This window comes from Rhincodon typus, chromosome 7 (genome assembly GCF_021869965.1).
Source record: "Rhincodon typus isolate 14 chromosome 7, sRhiTyp1.1, whole genome shotgun sequence".
NCBI lineage: Eukaryota > Metazoa > Chordata > Chondrichthyes > Orectolobiformes > Rhincodontidae > Rhincodon > Rhincodon typus.
This window is the reverse complement of record NC_063338.1, coordinates 12,799,195-12,821,447: the sequence shown is the minus strand read 5'-3', so window position 1 is coordinate 12,821,447 and position 22,253 is coordinate 12,799,195. Positions and strand designations below refer to the sequence as shown.

The window sequence follows — 22,253 nt, the reverse complement described above, 5'->3', positions numbered from 1 at the left end:
TTGCCTGGATGGGTACAATTCCAACAGCACCCTAGAACCTCGACACCACCTTAGACAAAGCAGACTCCTCGGCTGACCACCTCATCTACTCACCATCGACGTACAGTGTCAATTGTTTGTACCATCCATTCTGCAGCAATTCAACAAGTCTCCTGCCACTGTACCTTCTAAACCCATGATCACTACCATGTAGCAGGCCAACAGCACGGAATGGGAGCCCATGCCAAGCACATGGGAACACCATCATCTGCAAGTTCCCCTCCAAGATACACATCATCCTGTCTTGAATACTGCCGTTTCTTCACTGTCGCTGGGTCAAAACCTGCAATTCCCTTCCCAAAAACATCTTGGATATCCTATATTTCAAGGACTACAGTGACCCAAGGCAGCTCAACACCACCTTTCTCAGGGCACCTATGGATGGATAATAAATGCTGGCCTAAGCAACGATGCCTACTCAATATTAGGATTTGGAAAATCCCAAAAGTTGGCACTATAATGCTTGAGCCATCCTGTGTCTATACATGAACGAAATAGTTATGGCATCTGCAGTTCAACATTCTGGATACATCCAAATTGTCCAACTGGCAAGATCTGAACACAGTGCTTTTTCTGCCCATAAATACTGGCTCTCATAAAGTGCTGTCACTGGACAGGTCTGTACGAACACATAACAAAATTGGAAATGATTAAGTGAATGTCCTTCATACTGATTTTTGAGTCATGATTTTTAGTAATTAAGGATCTAGATAATGTAAGTGATAAGAATGGCTGCCAGAGAGAGATGCTTCTTCGATTTGGTCGAGTATGGTAAAGGGGCAGCTTTTGGCATATTATAAACAGGGATTCAACTAGGATAGAGGACTTTGCAGATCTCAGTCCTCTCATTACGAAGAGGCCAATGTGAAGGTCATGATCTAGTCCATCAGCCAACCTGTAATTTCTAGTGATTTAATAATTGATCATTGAGGGCTTTTGGAGTTGTGCATGACATGCAGACAAGTCAAATACAAGAACATGCAGAGAGAGAGAAAAAAAATCAACATTTAATAGATACAGTAAAATTGTGGTAAAGAATAACAATTAATTTTACATGACTGATTAAATTAACAAATTATATTTAACAAACACATAATGGGGAGACAGACAATGTGTCAAAGGTCCAAAATGTGGGAGCTTCAGGACCCAAAACTGGTCTTGTGCAATCACATCTGTAGCAAACGTCTGTAACTACAGAAACTCCAACTCAGATTTACGGATTTGGAGGCTAAGTTGAAGACATTGCAATGTATCAAGGAGGGAGAAGAGATTTCTGGATACTAGCTCCAGAAAGTGTTGCATCCCTTAGAATAGCAAAGTCCAGATCCATGTGCAGTTAAGACCATAAATGAGGAGAAAAGGTGTCGGACAATACTGTAGTAGAGAAGCTTCAGCCTTTGCAGTGATTTAAGAAGATCACAATGCTTGCCTGTGTGGACAAAAGCAAGGTCTGTAGGGGAGCATGAGTGGACAGACCAGAGCATTTTGGTTCAGGATGTCTTTGCGATCATAGGTTGGAACAAAGTTCTGCTTAGACAGTACAGGAACTAGGCAAACTGAAGAGCAGAACTTCAAGGGTAATCTCCTGATTATTACTTAAGCCATGAGTCAACTGGCAGAACAGACATACATTTAGTGAAATTAATACATGGCTCAAAGACTGTTGTGGATGAAGTAGGTTCCTGTTTGCAGGGTACTAGCATCAGTGCTAGAGAAAGTAGGGCCTGTACTATTGGGTCAAGTGCTTTAGCAAACATATAATAATGGAAGTAGACAGTGCTTTACACTAAAAAAATAGAGATGAGGGATCAAGCTTCGGTAGATGTACTAAATCAAAGCAGAAGAATACAATAGTAATGAGAAATTAAGGTCAGAAAATGGCAGGAAAGGAAAGGAAAGGAAAAAAAAATCTAAAAATACACCGAATGGACGATTACGTGTGACCAAGATAACAGATGAGAAAAATCACACTGATAACGTCAGCCTCGATGAGGTGTTTATAGAACACTTTTGAGATAGTTTCTCAGAGTACCACATTCTGGAACCTACCAGGGAGCAAGTTATACTACACTCTGTTATTATATCATGGGGTTGGATTAACTAATCACCTCAGCGTAAAACCATCCTTGGATGGCTGACTAAAATTTACATCTAGTTTGAAAGGTTGAAGAGTGGGTCTAAAACTAGTACTTTCAATTTAAATAAGAACAACTGTATGGGCATGAAAGCTGATCTAGCTGAACTGAACTGGGGTACAGGGAGTCTGCATTTCCCTTTAAGCATCTTTCGCTTTGAACTTGCTACCTTTATTAGGGCCAGAAATCCTGTTCAAATGCACTAAGTTAGTATGCTGGTCTCCTTACTTCAGGAAGAATGTAAATGCATTGGATGCAGTTCAGAGCTGGTTTACTAGATTGGTACCTGGAATGAGTGGGTTGTCTTATGAAGACAAGTTGGACTGGCTGAGCACATTTTCACTGCAGTTTAGAAAAGACTCGATGGAAGTACAAGAATAGTCATTAGAAGGTGAACATAAAAAGGGCTTTTCTTCTTGTGGGTGAGTCCAGAACTAGGAAACACTATTCTAACACTATTTTTAGGGAACACCTTTGTAGGACAGAGATCAAGAGGATGTTATCTCTCAGAAGGCTGGGAGACTTTGGAACTTTTTGCCTCAGAAGGTGATGGAGGCAAAGTCATAGAATATTCTCAAGACAGAGGCAGACAAGTTCTTGTTAGGTAAAGGAATCAAGAGAATGTAGAATTCAAAACACACATCAGCCAAGATCGTATGGAATGCTAGAGTAGGCTCAAGGGACAGAATGGCCTACATCTGATTCTACTTTGCATGTTTGTAAAAAGAGGAAATAATCTGAAAATAATAGTTTTACCATGCAGCTACGGATATAAAAACAGAAGTAGACCAGACATTCCTTCAGAACTGTTTTGACGTAATGCTGAGATATAATTTTCCTTGTCAATTGCAACTAAGTTTTCTATTCATTCGAAACAGAGGCACTTTAAAAGTGGTCATGGACAAAAGGTATCCTCACTCAAAGTCAAGGTTGAGAATTCCAAAGGAATCAATGTTAAAAACGAAGCTGTGTTCTGTGTGGGCCTCCCTTAGCAGGAAAAAAAATGTTGTTCCTGCACCCTCTAAATTGAAATACAAATCTTTAAATGCTTAATTCCTACATTGGTAAATGGGCAGGTAGCAGCTTCAGCGAAGAAGTTGGGACCTGGAGAGTGGGATGTCCCTTGCTACAGGCCACTGTGCACCACTGGGAGAGACTGCAAGTTGGACAGGGAAAGGTCATGCAAAATGGTAGCATTCAGGTCAGGTTCTGTAATATACTGCTGTAACCAACATTATAATAAATCTTGCACTTTCCAGTACTTATAACTCACTGACATTAAAGCAAAATAATGTGAAACAAGGCCACTTTAAATATGGAATATCTATATTTCATAAAACATTTCACACAACTGGCTGAAACAATTCCAACACAAACAAACCAAGACATCCTTTTACAGCTGTACATTCAAGGAAACAATCCAATCCAGTGTTTTCTCAAATAACATCACCACTCTGAAAAACTCCAGAAATTAGTCTACTAAGAATGTTGCAGAGTCACATTACATCCCAATCCACCGTCAATTTCAAAACACCACAATTTGGTCTATCTGGTTTTCCTACCTCTGGCAGTTGACTCGATACTTAAAGCACAGAGTTTAGTTGCAATGTTTTCCTGCTCTTCTTGAAAGCACCCTCTATTTTCAGAGTTCAGTGGAGGCTGGTACAGCCAGACAGGTAACATCAGGAATCCCTGTGAGAGATACACCAAGAAACTGAAAAAGTACAAAAAGGACATAAAAGAGACTTTTATTTTTCAATCAGGCTCTGTCAGTGAAAGCAACCTATTGCCTGTAGACCAAGTCATGTAGCAGAAATCCGCTGTTTCACTCATGATATAAATCTTTTTTGGGCAATAAGCATGATGCAGGCATATCTGGGGTTGTTCTCTTTATAACAAAGAGGGTCAAAGGGAGATTTAATAGAAGCATTCAGAATTATGAAAGGCTTTGAAAGAATAACTAAGGAGAGGCTGTTTCCACATAAGGGATGTCAGTAACCAAAGGAAACACATTCAATATAATTAGCAAAGTAACCTGTCACAGATGAGATGATCTGAAATGCACGATCTGAAAAATTGGTGGGAAGTACATTCAGTACATACTTAAATATATGGAATATATTCATGGAAAATAAATTCAAAAAAGCAGCCTTCGGGAAGCAGATGGAAATAACTGGATGTCTTTTTCACAGAGGGGCAGACATTGGATGATGGGCTGAAAGGTTTCCATTTGTGCTTTACAATTTATTTCACTGAGCTAACACAGAAAAGATAGTTTACTTTTCACATAAAAATTAGGAGTGGAATTTGTGGAGCGTTTTTTCTGATTGATTCTAATACAGTGAAAGTTTTACCTTTGGTGGAAGCCTTCCCTCCATGATGATCAGTGTCTCTCCATTTGTTATCTTCATGTCTGTCAATGTGGCTTCCTACAAATATCAACATGAAAAAAAGCAGTTGTACAATGTTAAGCTTCCCTCCTCCTTCTGTCAATTTTCTCCTGATTCCTTATCCTGAAAGTACTGAATGTACCGCTAAGCAAGAGTCACTGGTGCTAGAGTCACTAGTTTACTCAGCCATTTGACAGAGTGTCTAGAAAATGATACAAAATACAATCACCCTCACATGTACTTAGATTCATAATCACGGAATTAAAAGAATTTCAGCTGAGACCATGAAGAATAAAGTCTACCATCCCAACTGAAATCAATCTATTGAACAAAAAAACATAGAATCTGTGATTTACACTGTCCATACCTTCTACATAGGAACAGAAGTCAGTTATTCAGCCCCTCAAGCCTGTGCCCCCATTTATTAGTTCTTCACAAATCTGCTACTTGACTTCATCCATCTGCCTTACTTCCATACCCTCAAAATCCAAGCCTAAGAAAAATCTATCTTCAATTCAACTTCAATTCTAATATTTTCAATTGGCTGTCAGCCTCATCAGCATTTTTTTTTTGAGGAGGGAGATATGTGAAAGAAAGAGATTCATATTTTCATCTTCCTGAGCTATCTAAAAAATAATGTACAGTCTTTTTGAAATCCAAAATCAGGTAGAAGGATGTAATGGAATCTTTTAATTCCTTCGGTCAATGATGAAAAACCATTTTTATTATCCATCCTAATTGCACTTGAGGAACTGATACTGATTCTACTCTTAAACTGCTGCAGTCCATGAGGCAAAGAAACACCCACAGTGCTAATAGCAAGAGGGTTATAGGATTTTGACTGATTGACAATGAAGGAACAGTGATATTGCAAGTCAGGAAGTTGTATGAATTAGAGGGGGCTCTTGCAGATGTTGGTGCTCCCATGCACCTCTTGCCCTTATTCTTCAAGACAGTCGAAGCAATAGGATTGGGAGGTGCCACAGCGCATCTTGCAGATGATACACACTGTGGCTGTGAAACACCTGTGTGGACAATACTTCTAACAACATAAGTCGTCCACCAGGATGAAAAGGTCTTGTACTTGAAGGTTCATCTCAGTCTCACCTCTTTCAAACCTCACCCCTTATCCCCAAGAAACTGAACATAGAAGAAAGAAGATGGACCTTCAATGTAAATCACTTTTTGTCCCCTCCTTCCAAACATTTGTTTATTCAAAAAGGAGTCTTTGTCAACTATGAATGTTAAATATTACATAAATCATCCATAGACTAACAGTACACGTTGAAATTCTATATCTTAAAACCACTAAAGTCTTACAAGTAATAACACTAAAATTCTCTATGTCAAACAAAAATATCTATTATGCCTATATAATTTGTCATTTTTTTTAAAAAAGCTGAACACCACATTCTTGTGCTATAGTACATGTGCACTGAGACCTCGATTAGAACTACCACAGTTATACAATCTGCCAGTTGACAGTACACGACAACCACCTAAAGAAGAATCCCTAAATTTCCAGCTGAGCAACATAGCCAAGTATGAAGGATATAAACTTTCAAGTAAACTCAGGTCCCAAAATATGACACTGTTTGGTTGTCCCAAAGGTTTTATATTGTATCAAACATGTTTTTGGAGTTACATCTGTCTGAGTTTAAATTCTAATGTGTGATTTAGAACGCAGAGATACCCAAACATTTGATTTTGTCTGAAACTTGACTGATTACTGCAATGTAATTCAATTGGTCTCACTCCAGTTGCATAGTGGGTGAAGATCGCACAGTTATCAATACAATCAATGACAAATGAGTAAGGGCTATCTAGTGTACATTTGTGATAAAGCTAATTTCCACCTCATTAACTTACTTCGTCTTTCAAAACCTCCCCAGCATCATAGCACCAATCAGTTTTCCTCAAGTGCCAATACTCCCCTGTGGATAAATAGCAAGAGTTTAACATAACACAGAGGCAGCCATGTAAACGTTTTATAGTACTGACAATTCTTCCAGAGAGAGGCAACTTTCATTGGATGTGTGCTTCCTGATATCGCTTCAGAAAATTATGCTTTTACTGTTGCAAATACTCTTCATCACTAATACATTAATGCATTAATTTTGCTGAATCCTTTACTGGAGGTTGCTATTTTGGCAGTGAATATACATGCTAAAGAGGATATTCTAACATACCTGTTAATGCGGCTTTCTCCAACATCAGCTTCAAGCACTGGAACAAAAGACATATCATTAAGCTTAGGGATTTAAAGTGTGCAGCAGTAGAATAGCAGGAGCTGTGAAGATCAGGAAGGACAATGCGATGAATGGCTGAGATCTGGTGCAACAAAGTTTTGAATGGCTACACGTTGTAGAAGATGGGATGGTCCAGAACTTAAGTGTCAATTACTGCAAGGACAGGGCAACCATTTCGTAAGACATTAGTCAGAAGGTGTCAGTCTGAAACACATTAATCAAAGCAATAACGAAAAGTAAACAAGCCATTTGGATTCAAGGGTGTTGTGCCGATCTATGGTTCTCTCATATGGATGTTTAAAGAATGCAGTAGTTTAATAAACTAAACAATTCCTCTACAGTACCCAGCACAGACTGGTGGAATGAAAATTTCCTGCTATCACTAACTACAACAATCCTACATGAAATAAGTTAGGCATTCTCAAATCCTTGTCATTTGGCTACTGACCTCAGCATAAAACTGTTCATAAGCTGGCACTATTTGGAAATCTGTCACAGAAAAGGGAACCATCATACCAGGGCATTCTGAGCTTGGCCAGAGTAAACACCAGACAGCTTATTACTTTTTCAACAGCAACTTCATTTCAAATACATTTCTTTTCCCAATAGAAACCTCTGCCTCTTCCTAAAGAGAAGACTACAGAGGTCCTGGTATGGAGTCGGAGTTTTACAGCATAGAAACAGACCCTTCGGTCAAATTCGTCCACGCCAACCAGATTTCCTAAACTGATCTAGTTCCATTTGCCAGCATTTGGTTCAAATCCCTCTAACCCCTTCCTATTCATGTACCCATCCAAATGCCTTTTAAATGTTGTAATTATACCAGCCTCCACCACCACCACTTCTGGCAGTTCATTCCATACACACACCACCCTCTGCATGTAATAAATGTGGTATCATAGTGGAATCTGTACTATATCCTAAATATTATGTACTGTACAATATTCTCCAATATCAAACAGAAAACAATAAATACTTCAGAGAAGATTACATTAAACATAAAGGGGAATAATTAAGCTAAGTTCTTAATATTCTGGAAACAAGAAAGGCATTTATGGACAACTGAACAGCTAAGGGGAGGTGGAATCTTTGCAAACCTTCCTATCCTCAACAACAAGGATCATAATACATTAGGTCAAAAGATAACACTGAAGCTTTTGCAGCCATTTTCAGATAGAGATGCCAAGCAGATGAGCCATCTCAGCCTCCTCCTGAGACCCCTAGCACTACAGATGCCAAACTTCAGCCAACTTGATTTGCTGCACACAGTCGAGAAATGGCAGAAAGTACTCAGGGTTACAGCAAAGGCTACATTTATTGACATCATCAGTAGTAGCAGTGTTCCGAAGTTGGGTAGAGTATTCATGAATTGGAAGACAGGAAGATAGAATTTGTTGGTAAAATGATAGCAGGGAAAAGAGTGCCATGGTCCCTTTCAGAGCTTGTGCTTTGTCTGTGCTTGGAAGTTTATAAATGCAGGTGCACAGTGAGTGCCTGAATGGAAACATTTTGTTTAGGACAGCCAAGCAACACTTTTTCCAAGACACTAAGTTTGAATTTGGCCAATTAATTTAAACGAAGCACCTAGACAGAGAAAGCCAATTGAATTTAAATCTGATGTTGTTGACAACCTGAATCAAATTCTTATAATACGATTGGTTTATGTCATTAGGGTATAAGACGAGAGTATTTGGAAAGTCAGAGAGCGCCAACTGCCATCTGAAAGACTGCCATCCACCACCTGCCAGAGTTAGCACCATTCAGCTCACAGAGAAATGCCATCTAATTAATCAAATGTATCAAGGTATTTTAGCTCAAAGTCCTCATTGAAAAAATTATAGAGATAAAGCATCCCTGACAGCAGAATTAACGGGAGAAAGGTGTTTGTGAAGAAACTGGAGACAACAGAATATTCCAGAAGACAGTCTGTATGAACTTGGAGAGATTAAGTTATAATTTATTGCTTCTTACTAATTGGGTTTATATTAGTGGAAATTGTCTTTATTTAAACAGCATTCCAGTAGAATTTAGACCAGTTAGCAAGTAGTTAGTAGTTTAAGGGGGAATTGTCAGTAAGGAATTTGTTAGTAAGTTTGTTAATTTGTTCATTGCTGGGTTAAAGAAATAAATTGTTTCTTGTTACTTGTAAAGAGATCAAGGATTTTCTTTCTTTCTTTTAACCACTCTTAACACATTACGAGGGGAAAGACGAGCTTCTCTGGGTGTTTTGGGGATAAGTATTATAGGGGAACCCCTACTCCGGTCATAACAGATTGGGGCTTGTGTTTTAGTTTAATTATCAGAGGGATTCGGCCATTTCCCCATCGTAACAATAGTGGCAGTAGTACTGAAAACATCCTTCAGGACAGGCAGCTTTCCTAGCAAAACTACTCTAATAAATCTTGGGAAAATGGTGGCATATCGGTAACGTCACTCAACTGGTAATCTCAAACACCTGAATAATGTTCTGGGGACATGGGTTCAAATCTCTCCATAATAGATGATGAAATCTAAAATCAATAAAAATTCTATAATAAAAAGCTAGTCTAACTATCATAAAAGGCTCAATAAAACCTATTAATAACCTCAAATAAAATCTCATATTGCATGTAGGAAATATGTCATCCGTACATGGCCTGACCTACATAAAGAGACAGAAGCAGAATTAGCACTGCTGCCTCACAGTGCCAGGGACCCAGGTTCGACACTACCCTCGGCGACTGTGTGGAGTTTGCACACTCTCACCATGTCTGCATGGGTTTCCTCCAGGTGCTCCAGTTTCCTCCCACAGTCCAAAGATGTGCAGGCTGGGTGGATTAGCCATGCTAAATTGCTGGTAGTGCTCCGGGATACGTAGATTAGGTAGGTGAAAGGGGATGGGTCTGGGTGGGATGCTCTGAGGGTCAGTGTGGACTTGTTGGACCGAAAGGCCTGTTTCCACACTGTAGGGGTTCTACAATTCTACAAAAAACTGAATTGGACCAGCCATAGGCATACTGTGGCTACAACAGCAAGTCAGAAACTGGGAATTCTGTGGCGAGTAACCTGCCTCCTGATTTCCCTACTATCCTATAAGACATAAATCAGGAGTGTAATGAAATACACCCACTCACTTGAATGAGTACAGCTTCAACAAAACTCAAGAAGCTGATCATCATCCAGGACAGGTAAAGCAGCACAAATGGTATTTCGTCCACTATCTTAAGCATTCAAAGCTTTCATTGCTGACGCATATGCAAGGTGCACTGCGGCAACTTTCCTTGGCTATTTTCACTGCACCTTTAAATCCATGACCTTTATTGCCTTGCAGAACAAAGACAACAGATATATGTGAACACCATCACCTGAAAGTTCTGCTCCAAACTCAAACAATCCTGACTTGGAATTATATCACAGTATAGGAAATATCCTAGAATTTCCTATTTAACCAGTCTGTTGTTCTACCTGCATGACATGGACGACACCATTTAAAAAAGACAGCGCACCACTGTCATCTCAACAGAAATGGGATGCTCACAAAAGAATGCAGAATGTAGAATTTAGTCTTCAGGCAGGCTCCATTTTTCATAGAATAGTGCAAAATTAGTGACAAATAAGAACATTATAGTAAAATTGCTGAAAATCTTGTCGCGACTGTCTACTCAATTTACCTCTCGGACCGAGATGCTCTGTTCTACCACAATTTCCATTTCAGGACTCATATGAAGATTGTCCCCAACACAAAAGTACAAGAACAGCTAAAAAGAGGAATTAAAGACAAAATCAATTAAAAATTATACAAAAGCACCTTTGCATCAACAGTCAAGAGTCCAAGAGAATTCTGGAAAATCTGATGTAAATAAATCTGACAATACATGGCATTTTTGCGCCAACCTGCTGTGCCATAAAATGCAAATCATTATAAATTGTGAGATTGCTATGTTTTGGGACTCTTTAAGGAAATTGGTGGAATGAAGTGGGTCATATAACCTGTCTGAATTCAGCTCAACTACAAGGCTGAGTGGCTTAGATGTTGGTTGCCCACATTGATATAAGTTGTAGAACATGTAAGACCTTCATATTGGCGGACAAGGTCAGTAGTATGTGTGCCGACTGTAGGCGGTAAACTGTTAAGTCTTCTGACGAGAGGCATTAGGAAAGTCTGACTCCACAAACACTTATATGTTAAGCTCTCTATTTAATTCTAAGATTGTAAATGGGGCTAGGGTTCTACAGGATATCCAATTAGCATGTCTACATGGATAAAACATCACTGTGGTTCACACAGCTGTGGTGATGGGTCTTAAAAAGAATAGAAGTCAACAAGAAATCCTTGAGATTTTAGATTGCAGATTTGTGATGATATCCATCAATCTTGCAGTAAGGTCAATCTGGAAGAATCAGGGAGGGAGGGAGGGAGGGAGGGAGCGGGGAAGAGAGCGGGGGAAGGAGAGAGAGAAAAACGGCGTGGTGGGGGGCGTCTGAGCATGAGAGAATGAACAGCATAATAGAGAAACACAGGAGGGCTAAGACAATTCTGTCTTTATTATTCAATACTCAGTAGGTAGAAAGGAACTTGAGCTAGACAGAAGAGACTAAGATTCTGAAGCTTTATTTAAAGACCAGAAAATTGCCCTAGCTTTGGCTAGGGGGAGGAACCTCCAGGGTATCCTCACCATGGAAGTCAGCCCTGAGATTAGAATTAACAAGCAGGGCAGGAAAAAGGAAGAGGACCATTGGGAGCAGAGAAGAACTTTGAACTCGCTTCAGTAGAAGCGAGTGTTCATTTAGAGGGCACATGGTTCTGTCTGTCACATTAGAAGTCGCAAGGGGATATTATCTGTAGTTGAAGTATAGGTTGCCAACAAAAATTGTGTTCGTCAATGTTGTTTTAAATTGGTTTGATACAGTAAGAGTCTTAAAACTTGAAATCTTGTGGTGTGAACTTTTCAATGAGCTCAATTATGTTTTTAAAAGTCATTGCCTTTTATGGCGCGTGTAACAAGATGCTGCTAGACCTGTTTCAGGATTTAGAACACTTCTGTCCTTCTAGGTGAAATGTATTTCGACAACCATGTAGCCATAAATAAGTCAGGACAAAGATACAATGCTGACAGATGAAATTCAAGATCAACAGAAAGAAATGATGCCTAATTAAGAATTTTTTCAGTTGTTTCAGCGGCAGGAGTCCAAGAGGAAGCGCGAGGGCACCCTGGGAAGGTTAGCTTTTCGATTATAAAAGTCTTACCTCGCGTGGCTCTATTTTTGCAGCAGCAGCAGTGAGAGCGAGGACCAGGGGGCTGCCAGGAAGGTAAGTTAATCCTTTAAAAACTTACCTCGTGAATAGGCAGAGCGCACGGTGAGCAGGAGCGGACACGGGACGGCTGAGTAAGTGAGGTAATATATTTGGGTGGTTGCTTTACCCGAAACACTACCTAGGTAGTGTCTCCCACCCATCCTCCTCTTCTAACCAAAACAAAAAGGTTCTGAGCGCCGATTTGGTAAAGTTACTAGTTTTTTTTCTCTAGTCTGTTTGGGGATTCAGAACAGTGGGAATGGATGTTAAGGCAGTTGCATCCTCCTCCTGTAGAATGTGGGAGGTAAGGGTCACCACTCGTGTCCCCACTGACTTCATCTGCGGGAAGTGCACCCAACTCCAGCTCCTCGGAAACCGCGTTAGGGAACTGGAGCTGGAGCTGGAGCTGGATGAACTTTGGATCATTCAGGAGGCTGAGGGGGTAATTGAGAGGAGTTACAGGGAGGTAGTCACACCTCAGGTACAGGAGAAAAGTAGATGGATTACAGTCAGGGGACGGAAAGGGAACAGGCAGACAGTGCAGGGATCCCCTGTGGCCGTTCCCCTCAATAACAAGTATACCGTTTTGGATACTGCTGCAGGGGGACGACTTACCAGGGGTAAGCCATGGGGTACAGGTCTCTGGCACAGGGTCTGTCCCTGTTGCTCAGAAGGGAAGGGAGGAGAGGAAGAGAGCATTAGTCATTAGGGACTCCATAGTTAGGGGGACAGATAGGAGATTCTGTGGGAACGAGAGAGACTCGCGGTTGGTGTGTCCCCTCTCAGGTGCCAGGGTCTGTGATGTCTCGGATCGTGTTTTCGGGATCCTTAAGGGGGAGGGGTAGCAGCCCCAAGTCGTGGTCCACATAGGCACCAATGACATAGGTAGGAAAAGGGATGGGGACGTAAGGCAGAAATTCAAGGAGCTAGGGTGGAAGCTTAGAGCTAGAACAAACAGAGTTGTTATCTCTGGCTTGTTACTCGTGCCACGTGCTAGCGAGGCGAGGAATAGGGAGAGAGGGCAGTTGAACACATGGCTACAGGGATGGTGCAGGAGGGAGGGATTCAGATACCTGGATAATTGGGGCACATTCTGGGGTAGGTGGGACCTCTACAAACGGGATGGTCTACACCTGAACCAGAGGGGTACCAATATCCTGGGGGGGGAAATTTGCTAATGCTCTTCAGGAGGGTTTAAACTAATTCAGCAGGGGAATGGGAACCTGAATTGTAGCTCCAGCGTACAGGAGGTTGAGAATAGTGAGGTCATGAATAAGGTTTCAAGGTTGCAGGAGTGTACCGGCAGGCAGGAAGGTGGTTTGAAGTGTGTCTACTTCAACGCCAGGAGCATCCGGAATAAGTTGGGTGAACTTGCAGCATGGGTTGGTACCTGGGACTTCGATGTTGTGGCCATTTCGGAGACATGGATAGAGCAGGGACAGGAATGGTTGTTGCAGGTTCTGGGTTTTAAATGTTTCAGTAAGATCAGGGAAGGTGGTAAAAGAGGGGGAGGTGTGGCATTGTTAGTCAAGGACAGTATTACGGTGGCAGAAAGGACTTTTGATGAGGACTCGTCTACTGAGGTAGTATAGGCTGAGGTTAGAAACAGGAAAGGAGAGGTCACCCTGTTGGGAGTTTTCTATAGGCCTCCGAAAAGTTCCAGAGATGTAGACGAAAGGATTGCAAAGATGATTCTGGATAGGAGCGAAAGTAACAGGGTAGTTGTTATGGGGGACTTTAACTTTCCAAGTATTGACTGGAAACGCTATAGTTCGAGTACTTTAGATGGGTCAGTTTTTGTCCAATGTGTGCAGGAGGGTTTCCTGACACAGTATGTAGATAGGCCAACAAGAGGCGAGGCCACATTGGATTTGGTACTGGGTAATGAACCAGGCCAGGTGTTAGATTTGGAGGTAGGTGAGCACTTTGGTGATAGTGACCACAATTCGGTTACGTTTACTTTAGCGATAGAAAGGGATAGGTATATACCGCAGGGCAAGAGTTATAGCTGGGGGAAAGGCAATTATGAGGCGATTAGGCAAGATTTAGGATGCGTAGGATGGAGAAGGAAACTGCAGGGGCTGGGCACAATTGAAATGTGGAGCTTGTTCAAGGAACAGCTACTGCGTGTCCTTGATAAGTATGTACCTGTCAGGCAGGGAGGAAGCGGTCGAGTGAGGGAACCGTGGTTTACTAAAGAAGTTGAATCTCTTGTCAAGAGGAAGAAGGAGGCTTATGTAGAGATGAGGCTTGAAGGCTCAGTTAGGGTGCTTGAGAGTTACAAGTTAGCCAGAAAGGACCTAAAGAGAGAGCTAAGAAGAGCCAGGAGGGGACATGACAAGTCTTTAGCAGGTAGGCTCAAGGAAAACCCTAAAGCTTTCTATAGGTATGTCAGGAATAAAAGAATGACTAGAGTAAGATTAGGGCCAGTCAAGGACAGTAGTGGGAAGTTGTGCGTGGAGTCCGAAGAGATAGGAGAGGCGCTAAATGAATATCTTTCGTCAGTATTCACACAGGAAAAAGACAATGTTGTCGAGGAGAACACTGAGATACAGGCTATTAGACTAGACGGGATTGAGGTTCATAAGGAGGAGGTGTTAGCAATTCTGGAAAGTGTGAAAATAGATAAGTCCCCTGGGCCGGATGGGATTTATCCTAGGATTCTCTGGGAAGCTAGGGAGGAGATTGCAGAGCCTTTGGCTTTGATCTTTATGTCTTCATTGTCTACAGGAATAGTGCCAGAAGACTGGAGACTAGCAAATGTTGTCCCCTCGTTCAAGAAGGGGAGTAGAGACAACCCTGGTAATTATAGACTAGTGAGCCTTACTTCGGTTGTGGGTAAAGTGTTGGAAAGGATTATAAGAGATAGGATTTATAATCATCTAGAAAGGAATAATTTGATTAGAGATAGTCAACACGGTTTTGTGAAGGGTAGATCGTGCTTCACAAACCTTATTGAGTTCTTTGAGAAGGTGACCAAACAGGTGGATGAGGGTAAAGCGGTTGATGTGGTGTATATGGATTTCAGTAAAGCGTTTGGTAAGGTTCCCCACGGTAGGCTATTGCAGAAAATACGGAGGCATGGGATTGAGGGTGATTTAGCGGTTTGGATCAGAAATTGGCTAACTGTAAGAAGACAGAGGGTGGTGGTTGATGGGAAATGCTCATCCTGGTGTTCAGTTACTAGTGGTGTACCGCAAGGATCTGTTATGGGGCCACTGCTGTTTGTCATTTTTATAAATGACCTGGATGAGGGCATAGAAGGATGGGTTAGTAACTTTGCGGATGACACTAAAGCCGGTGGAGTTGTGGATAACGCGGAAGGATGTTGCAGGTTACAGAGGGACATAGATAAGCTGCAGAGCTGGGCTAAGAGGTGGCAAATGGAGTTTAATGTGGAAAAGTGAGGTGATTCATTTTGGAAGGAGTAACAGGAATACAGAGTACTGGGCTAATGGTAAGATTCTTGGTAGTGTGGATGAGCAGAGAGATCTCGATGTCCATGTGCATAGATCACTGAAAGTTGCCACCCAGGTTGATAGGGTTGTTAAGAAGGCATACGGTGTGTTAGGTTTTATTGGTAGAGGGATTGAGTTTTGGAGCCATGAGGTCATATTGCAGCTGTACAAAACTCTGGTGCGGCCGCACTTGGAGTATTGCGTACAGTTCTGTTCGCTGCATTATAGGAAGGATGTGGAAGCATTGGAAAGGATGCAGAGGATATTTACCAGGATGTTGCCTGGTATGGAGGGAAGGTCTTATGAGGAAAGGCTGAGGGTTTTGAGGCTGTTTTCGTTAGAGAGAAAAAGGTTAACAGGTGACTTAATAGAGACGTACAAGATGATTAGAGGATTAGATAGGGTGGACAGTGAGAGCCTTTTTCCTCGGATGGTGATGGCTAGCACGAGGGGACATAGCTTTAAATTGAGGGGTGATAGATATAGGACAGATGTCAGAGGTAGGTTCTTTACTCAGAGAGTAATAAGGGCGTGGAATGCCCTGCCTGCAACAGTAGTAGACTTGCCAGCTTTAAGGGCATTTAAATGGTCATTGGATAAACATATGGATGATAATGGAATAGTGTAGGTTAGATGGGCTTCAGATTGGTTTCACAGGTGGGTGCAACATCGAGGGCCGAAGGGCCTGTACTGCGCTGTAATTTTCTATGTTCTACTCTTCACAATGACAGTGTAAATTGATAAAATAGCATCTTCTAAAACATGCAGAAAACAGCCCTGACCTTTCTCCTTACCTGTGTACCTTTTGGAGTGTGGCCAGGAAAAAGTGCTAAACTGCTTCCTGTTTTCAGTCCAATGCCCTTCACAGTCAAATCTTCACAGACTATAAAATTAAAGAAAATGCACGCATCAGGATTTAAACTGATATCCTAGGACTGCAGTAGTGGTGCTGGTAGAGAGATGACACCACTAATGAGGAATCTAGCACTAATTCAGGGCACCAAACAGATGCCCAAAGTCAAAAATGAACACAGCAGGCCAAGCAGCATCAGAGGAGCAGGAAGGCTTTCTGCTCCTCTGATGCTGCTTGGCCTGCTGTGTTCATCCAGCTCTACACCTTGTTATCTCAGATTCTCCAGCATCTGCAGTTCCTACTATCCCAAAGTCAAATGCTGAATGGCTTGCTAACACAGTGCTATATTTATGTGGTAATCACCCACCTGGAGGGAGTAGTTTTCCAGTTCTGTCAATTGGTCTCAAACAGGTTCCATCTACTGTAACATAAAGAAGGGTAAATTAAACAGATCAAGATGTAGCAGTTGTCAATACACACACTAAAAGCTGACCTTTTAATAAATTTATTTGGAAAAGATTCAATTTATCTCTCTACGCCTCTACTGCTGAATGCAGAACTGAAACATACAGATCAAAAGGTTCAAAGTTTCTTACTCTGCACCAAGTTATAGATGGCAGCAAGAAAACAAGAACAAGAATTTGCATTTCTATCATATCTTTTCAACTTAAGAAGGACCCAAAGCAACGTACAACTATGATCTGCTATTGCTGTTATGATTCCTGACACCCAAATAGCCAAATTTATCTTACAATCTGGCTAGGAAACAATAACACTATTAAAAGTGAGGGATCCAGGGGACTTGCAAAAAGAATAAAGCCACAAGACTGCACTGTTTTGAACAAATAACAACAAACTTTACTACATTAGAACAGTAAAACACTTAGAATATAAGACATACATGTATTGTAACACTGAGAATTAACATGTGGCTCAAATAGGTAATCGACAGTGACTGAACGACTCAGAGCACACATTGAATAGCAAATGTGATCAAGTCAGATTGCATGGACTTTTCAGAATTTCCCAGGATATTACAGCACATTAGCTCATCAAATCTCTTTAATCTTCACAAGCCATCATAATTCCTCACTTTTGCTGATCTGGCCTTCAAACTCCCTCTCAATATCCACTCCATCACAAGTTGCCTCAATGGTTTCCCCATTTTGGTTGATCACCTTTCTCTCCTGGGTCTACACTCCTTCGGACTCAGAAACTGTGCTCCCTCACAGCGACAACTCTAGTTTTGCACAAACTGTGAGTTTCACCAAGTCAGTACAACTCCACAGTTTTTCTGAGCTCTAATCTTGTTCAGTTTCATCTAGTAAACACTGCTTGTGAGCTTTTCAAACTGTACTCTCAGCTTTGGTGAACTTTTAATGGCATATGGCTTGCTCTGGAGCTTCTCTTCTTCCACAGCTCCTTGGACTCCCCTGAGTTCTCACTCAACAGAGCTACTCAACTGCTGCAGGATTTCCAAGTCATCATTACACAAAATCTTTATAATTAGTAGCACAGAGAACATGTAGCCGACAACTATTTCAACTAACTGACAGATTTACTGCCTGTCCCCTCTGACCTCGTCTTCAGAGACCCCTAAGCTATCTTGAGCAACCTACTGAAAAAGCCTTGCATGTGGCCCCTCCCCTGTTGCTGAGCAGAATTACATGCAGCCCACCTAACAACTCTTGGGACTGAATGGGCTCACAATGTTACAATTCACAGAAGGCTAGTTTCCGAGCACAAATATGCTTATGAAAAGGAGGATTCATCACAAAGCCCAGAAAGCAGGATAGTAGATAAGATACTGGAGCCAATCTTTACTCAATCAATCAGTTAGTGAAACATTAAAGCTTATACCTCACACCTCAACCACTCATTTTCACAAGCTCTTAGCTGCTCAGACCACACCACATTCTCAAAAGTAGTCACACTTTTAATGTAGGAAACACAGCATTCAATTATCACACACCCAGGTCCCTTTTTGCGAAGTTATGAAACGGATATAAGGAGTCTATGGGACTCTCTTATGCAGATAACAGTGAACGCACAGTTATTGAACATTTCTGAAGCAGAGGTTGATAGATTCTTGACTGACAAGGGAGCCAATGAACACTGGGAAAAGGCAAAGAAGTGGATTTGATGCTACTATCAGATTAATCACAAGCTTATTTTTTGAAGAGATGCTAACCAGGTCATTGTCAGAGGAGAAAATTCATTCATGAGGTGATGGTATTGGATAGGCTGTCTGTACAAAAGTAGACACGGCACCAAGATCAGATAAGGTGTAACCAGGATACTGAGGGAAGCAAAATGGAATTTGCAAGGGCACTAACAATAACTGTCTACTTCCTTAGACTCAGGAGTGGTACCAAAAGACTACAGAATTGCAAATGTTAAGCCCTTATTTAAAAAAAAAGGATAAGCCACAGAACTGCACACCAGTTAGTTTACCTTAGGTGGTTAGGAAGCTTCAATAGTAATAATTTGGGACAAAATTAATAGTCACATGAACTAACACAGATTAATTTAAAAAATTCATGCCAGCTCTCCTAAAGTGAAAATCATGTTGAACTAACTTGCTGGAGCTTTTTTTAAAAAAAAAATGAGATAGCGGATGTAAGGACATGGAATTTCAGAAGGCATTTGGTATTGTGACACGTAACAGACTGGTGAAGCAAGTTTGAGCTCATGGAATAAATGGGACAGTAGCAACATTGGTACAAAATTGGCCAAGTGACAGGAAGCATAGGATAATGGTTAATGGATAATGGATAATGGATGTTTTTGGCTCAGGAAGCTTTGCAGTAAAGTTCCCCAGAGGGCGTGTGCCAGATCCATGTTTTCCGAAATATGTACTAATGACATAAACCTCCACATACATGGGTACTATTTCAAGTTTTCTGGATAACATAAAAGTTGGAAGCTCTGTAAACTGTGAGGAGGTGGTGGAGAACTTCAATCGACGAAGTTCAATGTGGAGAAGCGCAAGGTGATGCATTTTGGTAGGAAGAACATAGAGAGACAATATAAAATAAAGGTTACTACTATAAAAGGGTAGCAGGAGCAGAGTGTCCTGGGTGTAAAGGTGCATAAGTCATTAAAGATGGCAGCGAGGTTGAGACAGCAGTTAAAAAGCAGACAGTATCCTGGGCTTTATTAATAGGGACATAGAGTGCAAAAGCAATGAGGCTATGTTGAACTTGTATAAGACACTTGTTTGGCCTCAGCTTGCGTACTCGGCCCAGTTTTGGGTGCCACACTTCAGGAAAATTTGACAGCTTTGGAGAAAATGCAGAAGAATTGGTCTAAGGATGAGGAATTTCAATAATAAATGTAGCCTGGGACTGTTCTTCTTGGAGAAGAGAAGGCTGAGTGGATATCTGATTGAAGTATTCAAAATCATGAGGGGTCTGGATAGAGTAAACAGGGAGAAAATATTCCAATTAGTGAAAAAAAACAAGAATGCAAGGGCACAGATTTAATATAATTAGTAAAAGAAGCAGAAACGACATGAGAAAAAAAAAATCATTCTCACACAGCAAATGGTTAGAGTCTAGCATCCACTGCCTGAGGTGTGGTAATAGGGAGCACTCAAAATGAATTAGGTTATTATTTGAAAAGGAACTATGTACATGGCTATGGAGAGAAGGCAGGACTAGGTTAGATGCTCATCTGAATAGCCTGCGCAGTCACCATGGGTCGAATAGCTGCTTTCAGCACTGTAAAAATTGTGATCATCGAATGGTCCAGCAGCTTTGAGAGGCCAAATGGCACACTCCTGCTCCTAATTCATTTGTTAATTCATCGTACAAACAGCAATGCACTAATGATCTGATCATGTATTTTAGCACGAAGTTGCATTAGTTTAAGGAATACCCCTGATTATGCAAAAGAAAATCTGGCGATGCTTCTTTCTTCTAACTGAAGATACAAATGTATGGACATTGGGAAAAGCAAAATCAAAATCAGTCATGATTCATTTGCAGTCAAATAGACTGAAGCATTCAAAAATGTCTGCCTCTAGAGATCTTTGACAGGAAGAAAACATATTTACCTAAACATGAGGAATGTTTAGGCAGATCAACTAGCACACAATACAATACTTAATAATGTGATAGTGAGCATTAGAATTTCATTTACCGGACAACTTTGTTACTTTCTAAGGTATCTGATTACTTGTTAATAATTCAATGGGTACTTGGGCATGAATAAATCCAGCTCCACTATTTGCACTGTTAGGAATACACATTTATATTCAAGTCAGATTTTGGATTATTTGGACATGCTCTCAATTTGAAGGGGATGTAACATGTGATTTATTGGAAATGAAGCCAACAATTTAATGCATGCTGTAATCCACCTGCTGTTTTCACTAGAAATCAGCAAATTTGGAGAAGCAACGACACAATGTTTTCAAGGAGATAAAAAGCGGGGTTTATTTCATTAATTACATGGAAAACCTAGCTCAGAGAAGACCAGGAAACAATCTGCAAATGGAAATCTGTTCTACAGATCCAACAATCAGAATGTAGGGAAGTCTTCCTGGAAACTGCAGTATCTCCCCTAAAGTCAGTTTTTCAGAAGGTAGCCTTGGTAATATGATAGACGTGTCAAATAACAGCATTTCTATCAACCTGGCAAAGCCTGAAGTAGTGGGCTGTGACTAATTTTCAACAACTCAAGCCCAAGGTGTACAAAATGATCAGAGGTATAGATAGAGTGGACAGCCAGAGACTTTTTCCTAGGGTGGAGGTAGCTATTACGAGGGGGCATAGTTTTAAAGTGAGTGGAGGTAGATATAGGGGAGATGTCAGAGGTAGGTTCTTTACTCAGAGAGAGTGGTAGGGGTGTGGAATGCATTGCCGGAGAGGCTAGTGGAGTCGGCCTCATTAGGGGCATTTAAGCGGCTATTAGATAGGCATATGGATGATAGTATAAGGTAGGGGTGGAGGTTAGATAGACCTTAGGTTTAGGGTAAAAGTTTGGCACAACATCGTGGGCCGAAGGGCCTGTACTGTGCTGTACTGTTCTATGTTCTATGTTCGAAGGTGATTTAAATCAGAACTGGACATCTGTCACATATGGCTGTCAGCAATTAAGCCTTGTCAACAGGAAATTCAGCAGACAGGAAAAAAACAACACATTTTATCTTTTATTTCCTGATCCTTGACCCATAGGGTTTTTTCTTCTACTTTTGCCTTTTTGTTTCAAAAATCAGTATCTCTGCAGAGACTCTATTTTGTGTCGTATGAATGTATCTGTGTGTGGGATTAAGGGGATATATTTTTAATGTCAGACCATAGTTTAGGTCTAAATCAAAGTTCACTAATTGCTTTCACAATAAGCTTTGCTCATGATGAACAGATTATTTCAAGTTAATTTAGGAAGTCTGACATAGTATTTCTGGTAGCAGCGCTACAGAGAAGCGATTGACCATTTTGGTACCTGAATCAATATTTACATTAATGGTGTGACTGGAGGAGTAGGAATCAATGCAAGTAAGATTTAGGACTATTTTCATCTGGCCTCCAATGGTAAAACACGTTCTCTGAGAGTGAGGGGTGATAAGAAAATTGCCATTATCTATAAAAAGACACATTTTACCTTGTTCGTCTTTCAACTTCAGCTTCTCAATGGCATTCGCTTTGATTTCCGAAATCAACTGGAAAGTTGAAAAAAATTCATACAAGCATCATCAAAGAAATCACATGAATAAAACAAAAGCCTGCAGTGCATAGTACCTTCAAAATTGTAAAACCCAAGGCATTTCATGGGAGCGTTTTCAGTGAACATGTGACACCAAATCACACAAGGTCATATTAGGACAAGCGAATAAAATTGATCAAAAGAA

The 22,253-nt window shown here is 40.9% G+C and overlaps 1 protein-coding gene across 3 annotated transcripts in view; it reads right to left on the bottom strand.

Annotated features, from left to right (window-relative positions):
- usp40 (ubiquitin specific peptidase 40) overlaps positions 1-22,253 on the bottom strand; it is a 114,652-nt gene that overhangs the window by 20,460 nt on the left and 71,939 nt on the right. For 2 of the 3 annotated variants that reach the window (XM_048598590.1, XM_048598592.1), the window contains 8 exons: positions 22,007-22,064; positions 16,767-16,820; positions 16,341-16,429; positions 10,464-10,550; positions 6,754-6,790; positions 6,434-6,498; positions 4,529-4,603; positions 3,737-3,866 (listed from right to left, as the gene is read on the bottom strand). In XM_048598590.1, coding sequence (XP_048454547.1) covers positions 3,737-3,866; positions 4,529-4,603; positions 6,434-6,498; positions 6,754-6,790; positions 10,464-10,550; positions 16,341-16,429; positions 16,767-16,820; positions 22,007-22,064 — 595 coding nt within the window. The remainder of the gene's footprint in view (positions 1-3,736; positions 3,867-4,528; positions 4,604-6,433; positions 6,499-6,753; positions 6,791-10,463; positions 10,551-16,340; positions 16,430-16,766; positions 16,821-22,006; positions 22,065-22,253) is intronic. The other variant, XM_048598591.1, reaches the window with a different exon arrangement.